At 46.3% G+C, this 20,271-nt stretch overlaps 1 protein-coding gene across 5 annotated transcripts in view; it reads right to left on the bottom strand.

The window, feature by feature from the left end:
• LOC138750121 (WAS/WASL-interacting protein family member 2-like) overlaps positions 1–9,756 on the bottom strand; it is a 114,232-nt gene extending 104,476 nt beyond the window's left edge. For 3 of the 5 annotated variants that reach the window (XM_069912253.1, XM_069912254.1, XM_069912258.1), the window contains exon 1: positions 9,566–9,756. In XM_069912253.1, coding sequence (XP_069768354.1) covers positions 9,566–9,718 — 153 coding nt within the window. In that variant the 5' untranslated portion in view covers positions 9,719–9,756. The other 2 variants (XM_069912255.1, XM_069912256.1) reach the window with 2 other exon arrangements.
• Between the last annotated feature and the right edge of the window lie 10,515 nt (positions 9,757–20,271).

Genomic DNA, 20,271 nt, shown 5'->3' with positions numbered 1-20,271 from the left:
CGGATCAGGTAGGAGATATCAATGAAAAAGTTGACAGAATACGGTTTATTCGGAATATTTTTGACAAGTTAAATGAAGGTATTCCCAGTATCACCAAGGAGATAAAGTTACGTAAATTCATAGATTGGTACAGGGAAACTGGACAAAAATATAGCCCAAAAATTTGGTTTCCAAGTTGTAATTTAACTTTCAGACCTCTTTGGGAAAACAGAGAGTGGAAGACGAGCAATCAGAGTATACAGGACAGTCTGAGGTCCACCGGAGGACCAGACTTAGAGACTGTTTCACTAAAAAATTTTTGTCATCCGGCCTGCAAAGAGACATTTTTAAAAGTGATTTTCGTTAACATAGATCCCCTAAATGAACAAGAACCTAAATTAAAAGAGGCATTAGAAAGCGACCCCGAGGCAATGGCTGCACAGTTGTCTGCTAAGACCTTTGACCAACTTATTAGGGAAATTAATCAGGAATTAGAGAAGCGAAATGCCAGTAAAGTGGCATTGGAGAAACAAAATATTCTCCGAAAATGTGTAGATCGCTGGAGGAAGATGGGATGGTTACCCGGGAGCGCTGAGATGTTCCTGACAGGTGAGGGAAACAAAATTTTAAAGCGTAGGGTCTTAGATAAGCTAGAAGAAACAAAACACAGAAGGGAAAGGAAAAGTGCCTGTTTCCGGTTTCCAGCCACGAAGTGTCCGGGTTTGCTCTCTCCCTCCCTCCTTTCCCCCTCCCCCTCTCTCTTCTCTCCCCCTCTCCCTTCTCTCCCCCTCTCTCTCTCTCTTCTCCCCCCACTCCTCTCTCACCCACTCCCCCTCCCAATCCCAATCTGTGGCGGTGCTGCCCTGAAATCCCCAGGTGGGGCAGGGCAGAGAAATACAATTTGGTTTTAATTTTGTGCCCACAATTCCAGCTCCGCATCAAATGGGATCCTGTTTTATCCTCTCTCCCTCCCTCTTTCCCGCACCCCCACCATTGTGGGATCAAGGCAGACGTTGTGGGCTGACGTGTAGCTTACTCGAGGTGGGAGGGGAGGAAGGAGTGATGGTTCCCAGTGGTGGGAAACCCAATCTGATCCAGACCACAGGATGAGAACCTTTTAAAGGTGTAACCATGAAATGGAAGTGTTAATCTGAAGACTTTTCTCCCAGTGGGGCCAGTGCAAGGCATTTTCTCTCTATCTCTCGTGCTCTGTGTATCTGCCTCTCTATCTCTTTCTCTCGCTATGCTCTCTCTCGCTATGCTCTCTCTCTCTCTCTCTCTCTCACAGTCTCTGGATGTATGTGATGTCATGTATGTACTCTGACAATAAATCTCTCCGACATGATCTGGTTTTACGGAGACTTGTCAGGGCTATCATGCTTCCCCGGGCTCTAAGCCTAATTAAGGTGGCAGGCCATTCCCTATAAAACACAAAGGAAGGGAAAGGAAACACGGCGGCTGACAGAGCAGCCAAACAGGTTACTGGATATCAAGAACCTATACAGGGGACGATTCTGAGGTCCCATGGCAAAAAAGAGTAATTAGAGAGAAGAGAAAATAGTAGTAAGGTGAGTGACCAAAAGGAGAAGGAGAGAGAGGGACCCCCACCAAATATTGAACACCTGATAGAAATACAGGAAAAAGCTAGCCCAAGTGAGAAAGAGGAATGGATGAAACGCGGTGCTACACGACAGGAGATCAACTATGACAATCGGACAGTACATGTCTGGCACTCCCCGATAGGTACGATAATTGACCCCGCCAATTACTTCCGCTATTATTTGAAGAAGCACATGGGCCGACTCACATTAGCGCCACCAAAACTTATAATACGCTTAAACAACATTGGTGGAATTCCCACTTACGCGAGCACATTGACAACTTTAGAGCTGAATGTACTATCTGCAATGGGCATAACCAAAGAATCACCTTACCCCACCCGCTTTTACGATTTCCAGTACCGACAGCCCCATGGAAAGAGATCTATATTGACTATACGGATAGATGTACTGACCTTAGAACAAAGGAAGGATACCGATATCTGTTAGTGGCGGTAGATAGGTTCTCACGGTGGGTGGAGGCTGTCCCAACGAAGAGGGAGGATGCGGATAGTGTAATAGGCTGGCTAACGCAAGAGATGATACCCCGCTACGGGGTCCACAGCAGAATATGCTCTGATAATGGGTCCCACTTTAAGAATGAGCTGATCCGACAGGTTGAAGAATACTTAGGGATCAAACACCTTTTCGGTAGTGTCTATAGGCCTGAGAGCCAGGGGCTAGTAGAAAGGGCAAACAGGACGATAAAAAATCCAAATTAGGAAAGGTTTTGGGTGGGACCAGGTTGAATTGGGTCGAGGCATTGCCATTAGTACTGATGTCTATGCGACAAGAGAAGGCCAAAGATACCTTCCTGTCACCACACGAGATTTTAACAGGTCGACCCATGCCCGGTCCAAAGACTGATCCAGCCTGGGTAAAGAATTGGGAAGAAAGGGAAGTGCAACTGGACCATTATATGCAGATGCTGGGTAATATGGTTGCTTTAGTTTCACAACAGGTGGCGAATGCAAATAAGGAGAACCCGGACACTGAAGGAGTTCCAGTGAAGGAGGGAGACCTGGTGTATAACCGTAAACCAGAGAAGGTACATTGGACTGAAATTACAACATCACGGCTGATACACCAAGTTTTTCCATGTCGTGGGCACCCTCGATCAGGACACAGCGGCGAGGATGGACGATATCATCAATTGGCTACCAGCGACTGAAAAGTACACAGCCCTCAAGAATCTGCTCCTGGGGAAGTTTGGCCTCTCACCCCAGCAGTGTGCGTCCAGACTCTTACATCTACACTGGTAGGGGGACTGCAGTCCTCATGAACGAGATGCAGACCCTGGCAGAGGATCACAAGCCGTGCTTCCTCTTCAGACAGATCTTTCTAGAACAGATGCCAGAGGACATTCGGCTGCATCTGTCTGAAGAGGACTTCTCTGACCCCAGTAAGGTAGCAGCCCGGGCAGATGCCCTCTGGTGAGCTAAGCAGGAGAACAAGGCATCACTCAGCCAGATCTCCAAGCCAGAGCCCAGACATCAGCAAGATTTCCCCAAGGGCAAGCCCAAAGAAACCCAATCATCGTGGTGCCTCTATCATCAACACTGGGGGCCTAAAGCCCGGAAGTGCCGCCAGCTCTGCGATTACTATGGAAACAGCCAGGCCAACCGCCATTGATGGCTGCGACGATTGGCCACGTGAACAGCCTCCTCTACATCCAAGACAGATCCACAGGCCACCAGTACCTAATCAACACTGAATGTCCTTCCCCCCACAGCGCCGGAAACACGAACTCGAACCCCCGGTCCAGCCCTGCAAGCTGCCAATGTCTCTACACTCCACCATATCTTTGGCACTCATAGGGAACATATACAGATCGGAGAAGTTCACTTGGAGCTTTGTCCTGGCCTTAGTGGGCACCGCACTGTTAGGGGCTGACTTCCTAAGGGCTCATGGCCTGCTGGTGGACATGAGGGGCAGGAGGCTGCTCAACACCCTTCCGCTCAGATCACCTGGGCACGGCAGATGACACCGGGTTGGAGATCATCACAGTCACTGCCGTTGAAGAATAATTAGTCGGAAACCATCCTGGAGCTTCGCTTCGACATCACCTCTCCCCTGACATGAAGTATTCCATCAAATCTCCACACAAGGCCCCATGACCCACACCAGGGTTAGATGGCTGCCGCCAGAGAAACTCAAGCAGGCCAAGGAGGAATTCTCCAGATTACAGGAGTTGGGCATCATTCAGCATTTGGACTGTGCTTCGGTGGCATCACTACACATGGTTCCAAAGTCATTGGGAGGTTGGAGGCCCTGCAGAGACTACAGATGGCTGAACAATGCCACAACTCCAGACAGGAATACAGTCCCCCATATCCAAGATCACGGCCAACCTCCACGGCATGCGATTCTTTTCAAAAGGTAAATCTGTACATGGATACCACCAGATCCCAGTCAACCCCAATGATGTGGGAAAAACTACCATTACCGGCCTGTTTGAGTTTCTCCATATGCCATTCGACCTGAAGAACGGCGCCCAGACATTCCGGTGCCTCATGGACCCAGTGGGTAGGGATTTAGTCTTTCTTTGTCTTTATCTACCTAGACGAGATCTCATTAGATAGCCTCACACACGAAGAGCATAAGGCCCATCTCTGTACCCAGTTCGCCTGACTTGCAGAATTCAGCCTCCTGGTCATCAAGGCCAAATGCGTTCGGGAAAAAAACTTCACAGTTCCTGGGGCATACTATCACAACTTCTGGGGCAGCTCCGGCACTGTGCTGATTTGCGCTGCTAACGACGATGGAGAAGACCTTGGCCTGGTCTGGGGAGGTAGACAATGCTGTCACAGCGAGGAAGCGAGCCCTCGCTGAGGCAACTTTATTAGTGCACCCGCGCCTGGAAGCACACACGGCACTATTGGTCGATGCTTCCACCACAGCAATCAGAGGAGTGCTTGTGAGGTGGCTGGACGGACATTGGCACCCACTAGCCTTTTTCAGCAGGTAGTTGTGGCCTCCCCAACTCAAATACAGTGTGTTCTATCAGGAGCTCGATGCTGTACCTGACCATCCACCATTTTCTATATTTCCTTGAGGGCAGGACTTTTACTGTCAGAGTTTCCCTGACCACAAGCCCCTCACCCAAGCACTATCCATGACCAAGGACCCATGATCAGCCAGGAAACAGCACTCCTTCATCTCAGAATTCACAACGGACATACAACACAGGCCAGGTAAGGACAGTGTAGTCACTGACACGCTCTCCTGCCTGGCCATCAGGACGCTTGCTCCCTGTCTCGACGATGCATAGCTCACAGAGGCCCAACAACGTGATGCCGAAACCCAGGCTCTCCGCACTGCAGTTTATGGGCTCCAGCTTGAATATATCCACCTCCTTGATTCCGCCTAGCCACTGCTCTGTGTTACCACCATGGATGCACAACACCCAGTAGTTCCACAGGACTGGAGGGCTAGGGTCGTCAGTTCCATACATGATCTCGCTCCTCCTCAGTAAAGACTACCGTCCGCATGGTGGCTCAGTGATTCATCTGGTATGGCCTCAAGAAGGAGATTGCAGTACTAGCCCGCAAATGTGCCTGATGGCAGACCTCCAAAGTCCACAGGCACACACATGCCCCTGTCCAATATTTTGACCCGGCACCTCGAAGGTTCCAACATATCCACAGCCATCGTGGGGCCCTTGCGGATGTCCAGGGTGTTGTGGTACTTATTCATCAGTGGACAGAGCTACCAGGTGGCAAGAAGCCATCCCCGTCTGTGAAGTATCGGCAAAGACATGTGCTAGAGCCCTGGTTGGCCAATGGATCGCTCGTTTTGGCCTACCAGCACATATTACAAGGGTACTCAATTTATCTCCACCCTACGGTCGCAGCTAGCTAGGCTTTTAGGGTTAACACTGCACTGTACAATGGCCTACCACCCGCAATCTAACGAGTTGGTAGAGAGATTCCACCTCCAAAGTTCGCCGTGATGACCAGGCTTTCAGGCCCCAACTGGGTGGAAGAGTTGCCCTGGGTCCTCCTCAGAATCAGAACGGCACCCAAGGAGGACCTACAAGCCTCATCAGCTGAAGAGGTCTATGGCGCACCACTCTCCTTGCCAGGGGAATTCTTCAGCCCGCAAGCAGTGGCCAAACATAGCGGCTCGCCGAACTCTGTAAACACCTGGGCAACCTGACACCACCACCCTTGTCACATCACGGCATCCAACCGTATCATCAGCCCAAAGAACTCAATGTGGCGCAATTCATTTACCAGAAGGGGATCATAGAGAGCACCACTGTAGTGGCCTTACGAGGGGCCATACAAGGTTCTTCAATCATCGTTGGAACTTTTACTTTGGATGTGGGGGGCAGGGAGGAATTATTTACCATGGACCGCTTGAAAGCTGCTCACCTATACTTTTATCAACTGGTCCAGATGGCCATGCCCAAACTGCGGGGCCAGCCGCCCAGGCAACAGGAAGCATAGCCAGTTTTGGGGGAAGTTGTGTCACAGCACACAGCCTGATGGTAAACTGGCTCTGCTTGTATAACCACATGGCAGAACAGCCATTAGGAGATAGCGTCGTCAGGGGTTTCTTCTTGACTCCAGCATCCCTTCCACCACGCAGCAATTATGACTCACAATGCACCAGGTGACTGAGCTCATGCTGCCCTTAAAAAAAGTCATTAACGACCATCGGTGTGGCAGAGGTGATTTCCTTCAGAGCACCACAGGATATTAATTTCCTTCTAGTTTCAATTATTATTTTGCGTGACCTCAAAATGCAGTAATAATGAGTGTTTTGTCTCTGATCACAAGACAAATTCCTCAGACTCCACTGAAAGATCTAATTTATTGCCCATAGAATCCATTTGTCCCACTAGGAGCTTCACATCAGTGATTATATTTTGCATAGGAGACAAGATATGATCATTACCCTCAGAGTGCACTGAACTAATATCCTAAGAAGGAATCCTATCTATATCACTAATTAATGGAGACTGTGGGAAAAATAACAAGAATAACATGCAAATACTGTATTGAAACCTGAACTATCATTCTCTAATCACTGTCTGGTTTATATCCCTCTGTGAGCAAGTGCTGAAGATGCATGAAACAGAATCTCTTTGGGACAAAAATGATACAAAGATTGATGCAAGGTTGGAACTGAGACAATTCTCTCTGGCAGGCACTAGTCAAACTCCTGAGCCAAGATGCTCTGCAGCAGTCCAAGATAAAGAACAGAGCTGCAAGTATAGGCTGAGAATACACCCTTTCAGATAAACGCAACAATATTTTTTTATACGTTTGGCTGCTCTACTGGGTGCAGACTTAGCTAAATTAAAAATATTATCTATTCTCAACCTTTCAAGTGAAGCTACACGACTTGAGTATCCGCGGGAGTTATTTACAGCATCCAGCTCTCTCTTTGTGGCCTTCTGTACATCGGAGACTGGCCAAAGACTGGAAGATTGCTTCTCTGAACACCTTCGCACTATCAGCATCAATGACTGGGATCTCTCAGTGGCCAACTCACTTCAATTTTGCACCCAACTCCCACACTCAGATATCAGTCCATAGTGTCATGTACTATCTCACTAAGACTATCCGTAAATTGGAGGAACAACACCTGATTTACTGCTTAGACACTCTCCAACTGGATGGCATTAACATCAACTTCTCCGGTTTCTGCTAACCTATTCTCTTGCCCTGTTTTTTTTTCCCAGTTGTCCACCTTCCCTCTCCATTCATAGAGCCATCCCTCTTCCCCCTGCTTGCTGATGTGCACTCCCTTCCTTACATACTGCATTTGAGACATGCTCCTCCCCTACCATAACCATTTTGTTTGGGCACCTGCCAACATTTCTCCATACCTTGTGTAATGGAAGATTTAAACCGTGTTTTTTTACTTTTGCAGCCTTTGCTTCTGCAAGGCTGAGAACCTGCTTGTTTTATAGAATCAGCAGACATAATCTAATTTACACCATGAGGCCCAGGGTGCATATTTAATAGACACACCTAAATTCCATACATGAGGCACAGGATGCATATTTAATAGACACACCTAAATTCCACCATGGGGCCAGGATGGAGTTGAATAGGAAGACATAATCTAATTTACACTATGGTGCCCAAGGATGCATATGAATCAGTAAAGATTATCCAACTTCCACCATGAGGCCCAGAGCTGCAGTTGTCTTTTGTTGGTGCCCCATAGCATTCTCCAGATCTGGAGATAGGGGCGACTGGTGCCGTAACACTAACCGTCATCATTATGCGGCAGAGCAATTGCCATCTTCCCTACCCATAATTCCCCCACACAGATGAAACCACTCTATAGTTTCCAAAACAATTCGAGCTACGTGGGGGATTATGGGAAGGGATGATGGCCACTGCTCTGCCTCGTTTTGAGCCGCAAAGAGCAGACCCGAAGGCTAAAGCAGCCCAGTGTGGCTGTCCCAGCCTACACAGGCCACCCTGATGGCTCCCACTGACCCGACTGCCCAGCCAGGCCCCGCTGACAGCTCCTGATGCCCCAACTGCCCCCACTGCCTCAAGAGCTCCCTGCCGCCCTTGACTTGGAAGGAGAGGGGTGACTGGGGAGATAGGTCGCTGGCTGACAGCATCATCAGTACATCCCTAAACTGCTGCATAGTGCAGCTGTACATTCAGTGCGGCTGTCCATTCAGATTGATCAGCAGAGGGCTGCACTGTGGAGATTATCCCTCTCGAAGAGGGGTTGGAACATACAGCTTCAGAGACAGCCTCCAAACATTCAGAAAAGTAGATGATTATGCATTTTGGTGGAGTTTTGGCTATCTGAAATGGCCTTTGTTTCAGATTTTCAACAGATTTATTTTCATCTCACATCATTAATGTACTACAGACTAATCAAAAACAGAAATTAGGTACAGTAAAATGTCTTTATGCACTGTCAAAACAGTGAAGTAACACAATATTCTGTCTGGGCACTCTGGAACCAGATGTCATTAATACTGACTTCTCCAGTTTCTGATAGACCATTCCCTTCTTCCTACCTTACTCCTCTCTCTCTCCTTTCCCTCTCCATTCTCTGGCAGGCACTAGTCAAACTCCTGAGCCAAGATGCTCTGCAGCATCACAGAGCTATCCTCCCTCACCATTTTCCTTTGTGCCCTCCATTATCCACTTATTACCTTTTGCCTGTGGGCCTGTACTTCCCCATTATTTCTTTCAGGCACCTGTCTATATTTTGCTTATACCTTGATAAAAGCCTCAGGCTTGAAACGTTAGTTGTAGATCCTGAGTTTCTACAGAATAGTGTTTTTACTACAAACACTGTCTGCGGACTTTTGAGTTTCATCTCACAAGTTTCAGTATTATGTAGATTTTTGAGAAGTGTATTCTAACAATGAAAGAGTAGGTCTGTTTAAATTGCAAACTAATACAAATGTCAAAAGTTATTAAGCCTTATTTAAACCTTAAATCTTTCAATAAAACATTCTTCAAACATATCCCTATCCCCTAACCATCAATGTTAACTATTAAACTGCAATCCAGGAAAATACAAAACATCTCAAACAAATTACAAACAAGTAAGTTCTTCAACCCAAATAAAAGATATTTGTGGTTTAGTTTGAGAATCCACACCTCACTTCCCCAGTACCTTCATCCTAATTCACTTTTCTAATCACAGTAGCTCGTCAGGTGTCACAAAATAAATTTTGTAATAAAATAATTATACTACCTGCTGAGTTTCTTCAGTGTTGTGTTTTTATGTCACAATCTAAAAATCGCAGGACAATTCTTCCTGCTTCCCAGCGAGTGAACGGACATAATGCACCTGGCCATTGTCAGAGGCGCCCTCTGAACCGGGGCCTGAACCGCCAGGTGCTCGCACCTCCTGCCCTGTTTCCCTATCTGGAACTGGGGCGGATGGGTGTACCCCTTCTGCTGGCAGTGTCAGCTACTCGGACCGGGCCTGCTCGGCTCTGGCCAACGGCACCCGGACCCCAGGCCCCGCCCTCCCACCTGACTGTTTACCTGGCTCCCACCGGTCACATACTCCAGCCCGGGGCCGGTGAAGGCTTGCGGCCAGGTCGGGGCAACCACGCTCGCCGCCCTCCCTCCCTCTGAACTCCACGATGCCAACGGCCGCTTCTTTTCCGCCGAAGCCGCTTCCAATATTTCCCACATAAACAACCCGGAGATTTTTCCCTCTCCCTCCCTTCTGCACAGAGGAATCCAACAAAATGGAAACTATGACGCAAGCGCGCACGCATTCCCCGCGCCTCACAGGGCATGCTTGCTCACGGAGGACGGGGCAAGCAGAGCTGCGCCACACTGCACCCTAGTGCCCGGAGGAGTGGCTGCCAGACCTCAGACCACCTGTCATGATAATGAATATGCATGAGATGTATGCAGATAGAAGTTGAGGTATTCACCTGACTGGAAGTGAGAGGGATGCAAGTGTTGTATGCAGGCGCGAAATGGAGGAATAACGGAAGCAGAGAAATAAAGACAAGCTGATGTTCAACAGGTAAATCATGTGTTTCAGGCCACAAACGTGACATTGGCGAGGAGGAGAAACATTTTGGATTTGAATCTGTGGCTTTGAGCTGGAACGTTTCATCATGGCAGTCACTGGAGCTGAATTTCTAGCACTTCGCGGTATTCCTCATTTTTACTCAACGGGCGATGCAAGCACTGTAAGCATGAAGTGGAAGGCATGGCTTGAAGAGTTTGAAGCTTACGCCAACAGTCGTGGCCTATTTCTCGATGAGACTACGGCCGCAGCGGAGGGTGTTACTTCTCTTCACTGCAGGACCTGCAGTTCAGGAAACTTTTAAGACGCTTTCGAATACTGGAAGGAAGGAGAAATACCAGAAAGCTGTAGATGCATTGAATGCACACTATGTAGTGACACCGAATGCCACATTTTAACGCCATTTGTTTTGCAAAACAAAACAGGAAGATGGGGAAACGGTCGCCCAGTACGTGACGAGATTTCGACAACTGGCTGTTGGATGCAATTACGTGGCAGCTGATTTAGACAACCAGTTATTGGATCAAATCGTGCAGCACTGCAGATCAGACAGAAGGCGATTGCTGGAAAAAGGGGTGACTTGAAACTTACCAATGCTTTAGCAATTGCTGCTGCATTAGAGGCTGTTGAGGAGCAATTTCATACCATGAAACTGAAAGACAACTCAAGCCAGCCAAGTAAAGACAAAGTTGGTCAACAAGTATGGCTCTCGTATAGCCATAGCCAACCAAGAAATATGCCGACACGTGACTTGGAGTGTTACAGATGTGGAGACAGAGGTCATTTTGGAAAAGACCCATGCTGCCCAGCAAAAGACAAAGTTTGTAGAAAGTGTGGAGGTAAAGACCACTTTGCAAAGAAGTGCAAAAACAAGTCAAATGCAAACCAGAATGGGAAGAATACAGCTTCTGAGGGCAAAGCTTGGGGGAAAGGAAAGACTCCTGGAAAGAAAGGCACTATTCGTCATATAGAAGGTGACCCAGAAACTGCCGATGATGATGACAACCAGGATGGGCAGAAATACTATCAGTTTACATTGAATGATGACCATCATGAGAAAGTCCCAGTGATAATTGGTGGTGTGACAGTTCCGGTCATTGTAGACTCAGGCAGGGACAGTAATGTAACTGACCGACACTTATGGGAGAATTTTTTTTTTTAAATCATTTGTACGTCAAAGAAGTGTTCAAGGAAACTGTATCCATACACAGCAACAAAGCCATTGCAGACCATTCGATGTTTCACTGCGACTGTTGAAGCTGGTGACAAGCACACTGAAGCAGAGTTTGTTGTCATAGACGAGAGGGGAGAGCCATTGCTGAGTAGATGCACGGCGCAAGATCTGGCAATACTTCATATTGGAGCTCATGTCAATTCAGTTCAGTCATACGAGGATATGAAGCAAGAATTCCCTGCAGTTTTCCAGGAAGCAGGAAAGCTGAAAGGTCGACAACTAAAGCTAGCAGTGGACAAAACAGTAAAACCTAAGGCACAACCAGTGCGCAGAACCCCATTTGGACTTTGTGGGAAAGTCGAGGCCAAAATCAAAGAGTTGATTCAGCAAGACATTATTGAACCTGTAGAACATTCAATGCTATGGGTCAGCCCAGTAGTGATCGTGCCCAAACCAAATGGTGACATGAGACTGTGTGTTGATATGAGGATGGCCAATGAAGCTATAATTCGAGAACAACATCCCATACCAACAGTAGAAGAAATACTCCAGGAGTTAACAACCAGTCAGGTGTTCTCAAAAATTGATTTAAAATGGGGCTATCATCAACTAGAGCTGTACCCAGAAATCAGGGATGTGACAACATTTGTGACTCACTGTGGATTGTACCGGTACAAGAGGCTATCGTTCGGCATCAATGCAGCTCCTGAGATCTACCAGTAAGAAATCCATCAAGTGATTCAAGGCATTCCTGGAGTCGCCAACATTTCTGATGACATCATAGTCCATGTGGCTACACAGGAAGAGCATGACAGATGGTTGAGATTGTGCTATCCAGACTACAGGGGGCAGGCCTTACCGTGAATGGGGACAAATGCCAGTTCGGTGTGTCGGAGATGGACTTCATGGGACACAGGCTTACACGGGAAGGACTGAACCCAGCAGATGCCAAGGTGAAAGCTGTTGCCGATGCACGTGAACTCCAGAATGCAACGGAGGTGAGGAGTTTCTTGGGATTGGTCAATTATTGCGCAAAGTTCATCCCTAATTTTGCTACACTGGCAGAACCACTGAGGAAACTAACCAGGAAAGGTGTACCATTCTATTTTGGCCCTGAGCAGAAGGAAGCATTCATAGCTCTAAAACAAAGTCTGACGAATGCCGATACTCTTGGATATTATGATCCAGATGCACCAACCAAAGTCATAGCGGATGCTAGCCCTGTTGCTTTAGGAGCCGTGTTGGTCCAGACGCATGATGAGGGACCAAAAATCATTGTCTATGCCAGCAGATCTTTGACAGATGTTGAAAGGAGATATTCTCAGATAGAGAAAGAAGCACTCGGACTTGTATGGGCCTGCGAGAGAGTCCATGCATATTTGTATGGCATTGAATTTGAACTCATCACGGACCATAAACCATTGGAGGTGATCTATGTTGTCAGGTCCAAATCGTGTGCCAGGATAAACGATGGGTGCTCAGACTTCAACCGTACAAGTACAGAGTAGTCCACATTGCTGGGAAAGTGAACATTGCTGATCCGCTGTCCAGACTGTTGAAAGATGCATGCCCACAATCCAAGTCAGAACTGGAGACAGAAGCCAAGAGCTTTGTATGCTTCATAGCAATCCAGTGGACACCGGGAGCTGTTTCAATGAGGGAAGTCGAGAGAGAGTCCAAACATGACCCAGAACTTATGGAAGTTAGAGAATGTATCCAAAGTGGACAATGGGACAAGTGCACTAACAAGGCATATGTTCCCATTAGAGACAAACTTTGTTGCATCGGGTAGTATGTGTTGAGGGGTTGTAGATTGGTGATACCACAGAGGTTGAGACCGAAGATCGTATCATTAGCTCATGAAGGACATCTAGGTATTGCTGGTAACAAGCAAAACCTCAGGAGTAAAGTATGGTGGCCAGGTTGTGATAAAGACGCAGAGAAATTCGTCAAAACCTGCCATGGGTGTCAACTCACAAGTACGAGTAATCCCCCAGAGCCAATCCAGAGTACGTAACTCCCGACAGGACCGTGGATCGATGTAGCTGTTGATTTTCTCGGACCTTTACCAACTGGCGAGTCAATCATGGTAGTGGTGGAGTTCTTTCATCTTTGGCTTGGCTTCGCGGACGAAGATTTATGGAGGGGGTAAAAAGTCCACGTCAGCTGCAGGCTCGTTTGTGGCTGACAAGTCCGATGCGGGACAGGCAGACACGGTTGCAGCGGTTGCAGGGGAAAATTGGTTGGTTGGGGTTGGGTGTTGGGTTTTTCCTCCTTTGCCTTTTGTCAGTGAGGTGGGCTCTGCAGTCTTCTTCAAAGGAGGTTGCTGCCCGCCAAACTGTGAGGAGCCAAGATGCACGGTTTGAGGTGTTATCAGCCCACTGGCGGTGGTCAATGTGGCAGGCACCAAGAGATTTCTTTAGGCAGTCCTTGTACCTTTTCTTTGGTGCACCTCTGTCACGGTGGCCAGTGGAGAGCTCACCATATAACACGATCTTGTGAAGGCGATGATCCTCCATTCTGGAGACATGACCCATCCAGCGCAGCTGGATCTTCAGCAGCGTGGACTCGATGCTGTAGACCTCTGCCATCTCGAGTACTTCGACGTTAGGGATGAAAGTGCTCCAATGGATGTTGAGGATGGAGCGGAGACAACGCTGGTGGAAGCGTTCTAGGAGCCGTAGGTGGTGCCGGTAGAGGACCCATGTTTCAGAGCCGAACAGGAGTGTGGGTATGACAACGGCTCTGTATACGCTTATCTTTGTGAGGTTTTTCAGTTGGTTATTTTTCCAGACTCTTTTGTGTAGTCTTCCAAAGGCGCTATTTGCCTTGGCGAGTCTGTTGTCTATCTCATTGTCGATCCTTGCATCTGATGAAATGGTGCAGCCGAGATAGGTAAACTGGTTGACCGTTTTGAGTTTTGTGTGTCCGATGGAGATGTGGGGGGGCTGGTAGTCATGGTGGGGAGCTGGCTGATGGAGGACCTCAGTTTTCTTCAGGCTGACTTCCAGGCCAAACATTTTGGCAGTTTCCGCAAAGCAGGACGTCAAGCGCTGAAGAGCTGGCTCTGAATGGGCAACTAAAGCGGCATCGTCTGCAAAGAGTAGTTCACGGACAAGTTTCTCTTGTGTCTTGGTGTGAGCTTGCAGGCGCCTCAGATTGAAGAGACTGCCATCCGTGCGGTACCGGATGTAAACATCGTCTTCATTGTTGAGGTCTTTCATGGCTTGGTTCAGCATCATGCTGAAGAAGATTGAAAAGAGGGTTGGTGCGATAACACAGCCTTGCTTCACGCCATTGTTAATGGAGAAGGGTTCAGAGAGTTCATTGCTGTATCTGACCCGACCTTGTTGGTTTTCATGCAGTTGGATAATCATGTTGAGGAAATTTGGGGGACATCCAATGCGCTCTAGTATTTGCCAAAGCCCTTTCCTGCTCACGGTGTCGAAGGCTTTGGGGAGGTCAACAAAGGTGATGTAGAGTCCTTTGTTTTGTTCTCTGCACTTTTCTTGGAGCTGTCTGAGGGCAAAGACCATGTTTGCGCGAAAGCCGCACTGTGATTCTGGGAGAATATTCTCGGCGACACTAGGTATTATTCTATTTAGTAGAATCCTAGCAAAGATTTTGCCTGCAATGGAGAGCAACGTGATTCCCCTGTAGTTTGAGCAGTCTGATTTCTCGCCTTTGTTTTTGTACAGGGTGATGATGGTGGCATCACGAAGATCCTGAGGCAGTTTTCCTTGGTCCCAACAAAGCTTGAAAAACTCATGCATTTTGGCATGCAGAGTTTTGCCGCCAGCCTTCCAGACCTCTGGGGGGATTCCATCCATACCTGCTGCTTTGCCACTTTTCAGTTGTTCGATTGCCTTATATGTCTCATCCAGGGTGAGAACCTCATCCAGCTCTAGCCTTAGGGGCTGTTGTGGGAGCTGGAGCAGGGCGGAATCTTGGACTGAGCGGCTGGCACTGAAAAGAGATTGGAAGTGTTCTGACCATCGGTTGAGGATGGAGGTCTTGTCGCTGAGGAGGACTTTGCCGTCTGAGCTGCGCAGCGGGCTTTGGACTTGGGGTAAGGGGCCGTACACAGCCTTTAGAGCCTCGTAGAAACCCCTGAAGTCGCCAATGTCCGCGCTGAGCTGTGTTCGTTTGGCGAGGCTAGTCCACCACTCATTTTGGATCTCCCGGAGTTTGCGCTGATGATGGCTGCATGCGCGACGGAGTCAATCATGGTAGTGGTGGACTACTACAGCAGATACTATGAGAACTTTGTGATGAGGTCAACGACCACTGAAAAAATGATACAAGCATTGGCAAAGATCTTCGCGAGACATGGATTGCCTGTTATGCTATACTCTGACAATGGTCCATAGTTCATCTCATAGACATTTGCTGAATATATGAGGACCACAGGCATCCACCATCACAAAGTAACTCCTAAGTGGCTGCAAGCCAATGGAGAAGTAGAGAGACAAAATCAGTCCATTGAAAAACGACTTCGGATTGCTCATGCAGAAGGAAAGAACTGGAGAGAAGCATTGCTATCCTATGTAGCTGTCTATCGGGCAATCCCTCATGCAACCACAGGAAAAAGTCCAGCAGAAGTACTCTTTGGGAGGAAAATCCACACAAAAATGCCCAAACTGAAAGAAATCGGGGATGACCAGGAGATGAGGGACCACGATGCTGAAAAGAAAGGGGCAGCAAAGCTGGATGCAGACTCGAGACATGGGGCCAGGTACTCAGTCATCATGCCCGGAGATAATGTTCTTGTGAGGCAAGAGAGTGGTGGTAAGCTAGACACACCTTATTATCATCAACCTTACACTGTTGTATCCAGAAGCGGCAGTATGGTGACAGTCAGGTCTCCAGCTGGAGTCCTCTACAAAAGAAACGTGTCTGGTGTCAAAAAGTACCAATGCAGACCGGCACCGAGTGAAGTGGTTGGAAATCCAGTATGAGTTGCTCAACCTGAGGGACCAGACAACGTTCCAGAGGTAGTTACCAGTTTTCCCGATGAAGCGGTCAGAGTACCAGAAACACCAGAGGCCGTAGCGAGCAGTGTTTCCGGTGCTAAGGGTGAGCAACCAAGTCGTGACAGTAGCATTACAGGAAGGCTGAGACGGGACAGGAAACCACCTAAGCGATATGAAGATTTTGTGCCATATTTCTAATCATGCCCGCATTATCATGAAAGTGAAAGTTTGTGATAGTTGGGATGAGTTTCAATGAAGAAAAAATGTGCATTGATTCGGTGGAAGCGCAGTAATGATACACGCCAAGGAAAAGTGGAAATGTGTGATAATTGTGAAAAAAAAAGAGAAATAATGAAAAGGGTGTACACCGAATGCTGCCCTTGTGAAAACGCAGTGAATGCGTATATGTGGAGGTTAGGAAGGAAACCATCATGAACTCTGAGAAAGAGAAGTTGTACTATGATTACCTGGATCATTGCTGTTTTGTTGTGTTTAGAGTTATTAGAAAAACTGTGCACCCAACATTTATTTTATACTTGACGTGGTTTGACTTTGGACTATCAGTAGCAGTAACCAACAATCAGATGCAGGAAGAGGAATGATAAGGGGAACATTTGAACAGTGATTTTGATAAATAATTAATTAAGTACATGTATGAGTGCTGTAAGAATTGCATTTTTGTTTTGATCGACTATTTGGTATTAAATGAAATAAAATGTATAATTTTAAATGTTTACATTTTGCATATGAGGTGGCCATTGTATTAGTATAACTACAGAAGAAATGTTGAGCCATTATATTACATTTGGTTATAACATGGTTACATTACATTTTGTGAAGAGGGAATTTGATGTTGCTTTTGTTGGTTTGAAGGCAGAAAAATGCTATTGATAGTGTTAAAATGTTTGCATTTAAACAGAAAGAAAAACAGCAATGTATTATGTTCGGTGATATTCATACGAGATATACACTTAGATTGATAGGTTAAGACACATAAAGATATAAAGTTTATTTCCGGTGAAAGGAGGGATGTCATGATAATGAATATGCATGAGATGTATGCAGATAGAGGTTGAGGTATTCACCTGACCGGAAGTGAGAGGGATGTGAGTGTTTTATGCAGGCACGAAATGGAGGAATAATGGAAGCAGAAAAATAAAGACACGCCGATGTTCAACAGGTAAATCATATGTGTTGATGGTGTTATCAATTTCACATTTCGGGCCACAAATGTGACAACACTACCAGAAATCATTTTGCAACCCCATACACAGTATGGTGTAAATCGCCCTGAAGTGTGCCACGTCCCATTAAAATGCCCTATTTATTTCTCCATCCAATTTACAATTTGTACATAGTTGGGTAGGTCTCTGACACCTCAAAGGCCAAGAGAAAAAGCAAGCAAATATTTTGAAATGATGTTACAGATGGATGGTGAGAGGAAAAAGACTTAAAAAGTGGTGTGAGGGGCACCTTTTTAAACAAAGAGTGATTGGTTTATGGAACAAGCTGCCTGAACTTCAAATCCTTGGGTGTTAACATCTCCAAGGATGAATCTGGAGCCTCCATGTCGATGCAATCATGAAGATGGCTTGCAAGGAGCTTGAAGAAATTTGGTATGTCTCCTGTAACAGAGTTCTATGTGATATATTGGCCTATGTGTTGTGTGGTTTTATGTTAAAAAATGACAGTTTGCCTTAGAGAGCCAAGGTGAAGGTGGACTGCTGAGAGAGTGGGAGACAGACCAAGCATGTGCAAAAAAAATATAAAAATTCTGGACGTTGGATAAACCACCACTGGGGGGTGCTTTGGAGTGGAAGAAGGCCCAGAGCATGAGTCATTGTCTGGAAGACAGTTTAGAATGTTGGTTATTTTAAAAGGGATGAACATCTTTCTCTCTCTCTCTCTCTCTCTCTCTCTCTCTCTCTCTCTCTCTCTCTCTCTCTCTCTCTCTCTCTCTCTCTCTCTCTCTCTCTCTCTCTCTCTCTCATTACATATGTTATATTTAGGCTGGGGAATTTATCAGTTTTACACTGTTATAGAAAGTTATATAGTAACCAGTGGTCATTGATATAAAGGGGGGGGGGGGATTTTGAATTAAAGTTTGAAGGTGAATTTTTGTTAATAAAGTAATTGTTCATCTTTACCCCTGTGTGATATGCCTTCTTTGTGGTTGCTGGTTTTATCTTGTAACACTCTGAAGACTCTCAAAAATTTATACAGGATACACTGTGGAGAGCATTCTGGCTGGTTGCATCACTGTCAGGTATGGAGATCCCAATGTTTAGGAAAAGAAAAAAACTCAAGAGGGTTGTTAATTCAGACAGTGACATCACAGGCACCAGACTTCATTCCTTCCAGGTGATAACTAAAGAAAGCAGCCTCTATCCTCAAGGATCCCCACTGCCTCTTCACTCTGCTACCATTGGGTAGAAGGTATAGATGCCTGAAGGTGAGCACAAGGACAGCTTCTTCCCTGCTGCCATCAGATTCCTAAATGAACCACATGCACTGCCTTACTTTGACTTTTTCTTTTACTATTGTTATTTGTTTTGTAATGTGGTTTATATAAAATGAATGCAAAACAACAAATTTTGGGGCAATAATTCTGATTCTGAGGAAGTGATAGAGGTGGGGGACAATTCTAACTGAAAAACAAAAATTGAAGCAGGAGCATGGATAGGAAAGGTTTAGACCAGTGGTTTTCAAACTTTTTCTTTCCTCTCACATACCACCTTAAGTAATCCCTGTGTCTATGATTAGTAAGGCCACGTGAGTTGAAAGAAAAAGTTTGAAAACTACTGATTTAGAGGGATGTGGCCTGAACACAGACAAGTAGAGCTAATTTGACCCACCTGGACAAGTTGGACTTGATCCCACCTGCACTGTCACAGTAAAATGATGGAAGCCTGTTGCAGATACCACTATAATGTGGTGCCTACTCACGAAAAGTCATTGATGCTCTATTTTGGTTTTGTCAGGACCATCCAGGTTCAGACCTTATCTTAGCATTGATCTAGCCAACAGTCATAGATCACAAACAAGAATGATTGCTCTTGACATCATGCAGAAATTTTCCAATTCTGTGTCAAGGCAACCTGGTGACATTGAAATTGATGTGATTGAAATCTTAACTTGTGCAAAGCCACCATACAGTACCAACATACACCATACAGTTTTTACAAGCCCAAAGGACCCAAATCCCAGCAGCAATAGACATTCACAAGAGAAGTAGCTTTCAAAACAATAGTTTTTTGCTTATCAGAAATTAATAATCCAAATTCAAATTTCAGATTTATTGCCACAACCATGAGATTCACAATTACCACTTATTGGTAATGAAAAAAAAAAACCTCATGTAATGTTCACATAATGTAAACATATAAAGAAATGCAAAAAAATCTATGAAGTGCAAAAGTTAGAGTCTCTAATTGAGTTTGTTATTGAGGAGTTTGATGGTGGAGGGGTAGCAGCTGTTTCTGAACTTGGTGGTGCAAGTCTTGTGGCACCTGCACCTCTTTCCTGATGGCAGCAGTGAGAACAATCAGCCAGTCAGCCCACTTTCCAACACACCTCTGTAGAAATTTGCCAGAGTTTCTAATGTCATACCAAGCTTCCCCAAACTCATGAGGAAGTAGAGGTGCTGACGTGCTTTCTTCACGGTGCCATTAGTGTATTGGGTCAAGGAAAGATCCTCCAAGATAGTAACTCCCAACAACTTACATGTGCTCCCTGTCTGCAGCTCTGATCCCCCATGATCTCTGGATCATACACCTCTGGTATTCCCTTCCTGAAGTCAACAATCAGCTCCTTGGTTTTGGTGACTTTGAATGCGATTGTTTCCCAAGGCAGCGTCTTCACCCCAACCATCTCCTGCTGGTTCATCACAGTAGCTCCTTTCAACAGAAGGTCAGAAGCCGAAATGTTCACCAATGATTGGATGATTTTCAATACCATTTACTCCTCAGCAAATGAAGCAGATCCAAGCAATTCAGGCAAATGCTGATAGGTGGCAGACATTGATGGCCCAAGGTGAAATCTCTAAAATGAGGGAGTC

The sequence above is a fragment of the Narcine bancroftii genome (assembly GCF_036971445.1).
Source record: "Narcine bancroftii isolate sNarBan1 chromosome 12 unlocalized genomic scaffold, sNarBan1.hap1 SUPER_12_unloc_1, whole genome shotgun sequence".
Taxonomy (NCBI): domain Eukaryota; kingdom Metazoa; phylum Chordata; class Chondrichthyes; order Torpediniformes; family Narcinidae; genus Narcine; species Narcine bancroftii.
This window is presented reverse-complemented; position numbering and strand designations above follow the sequence as displayed.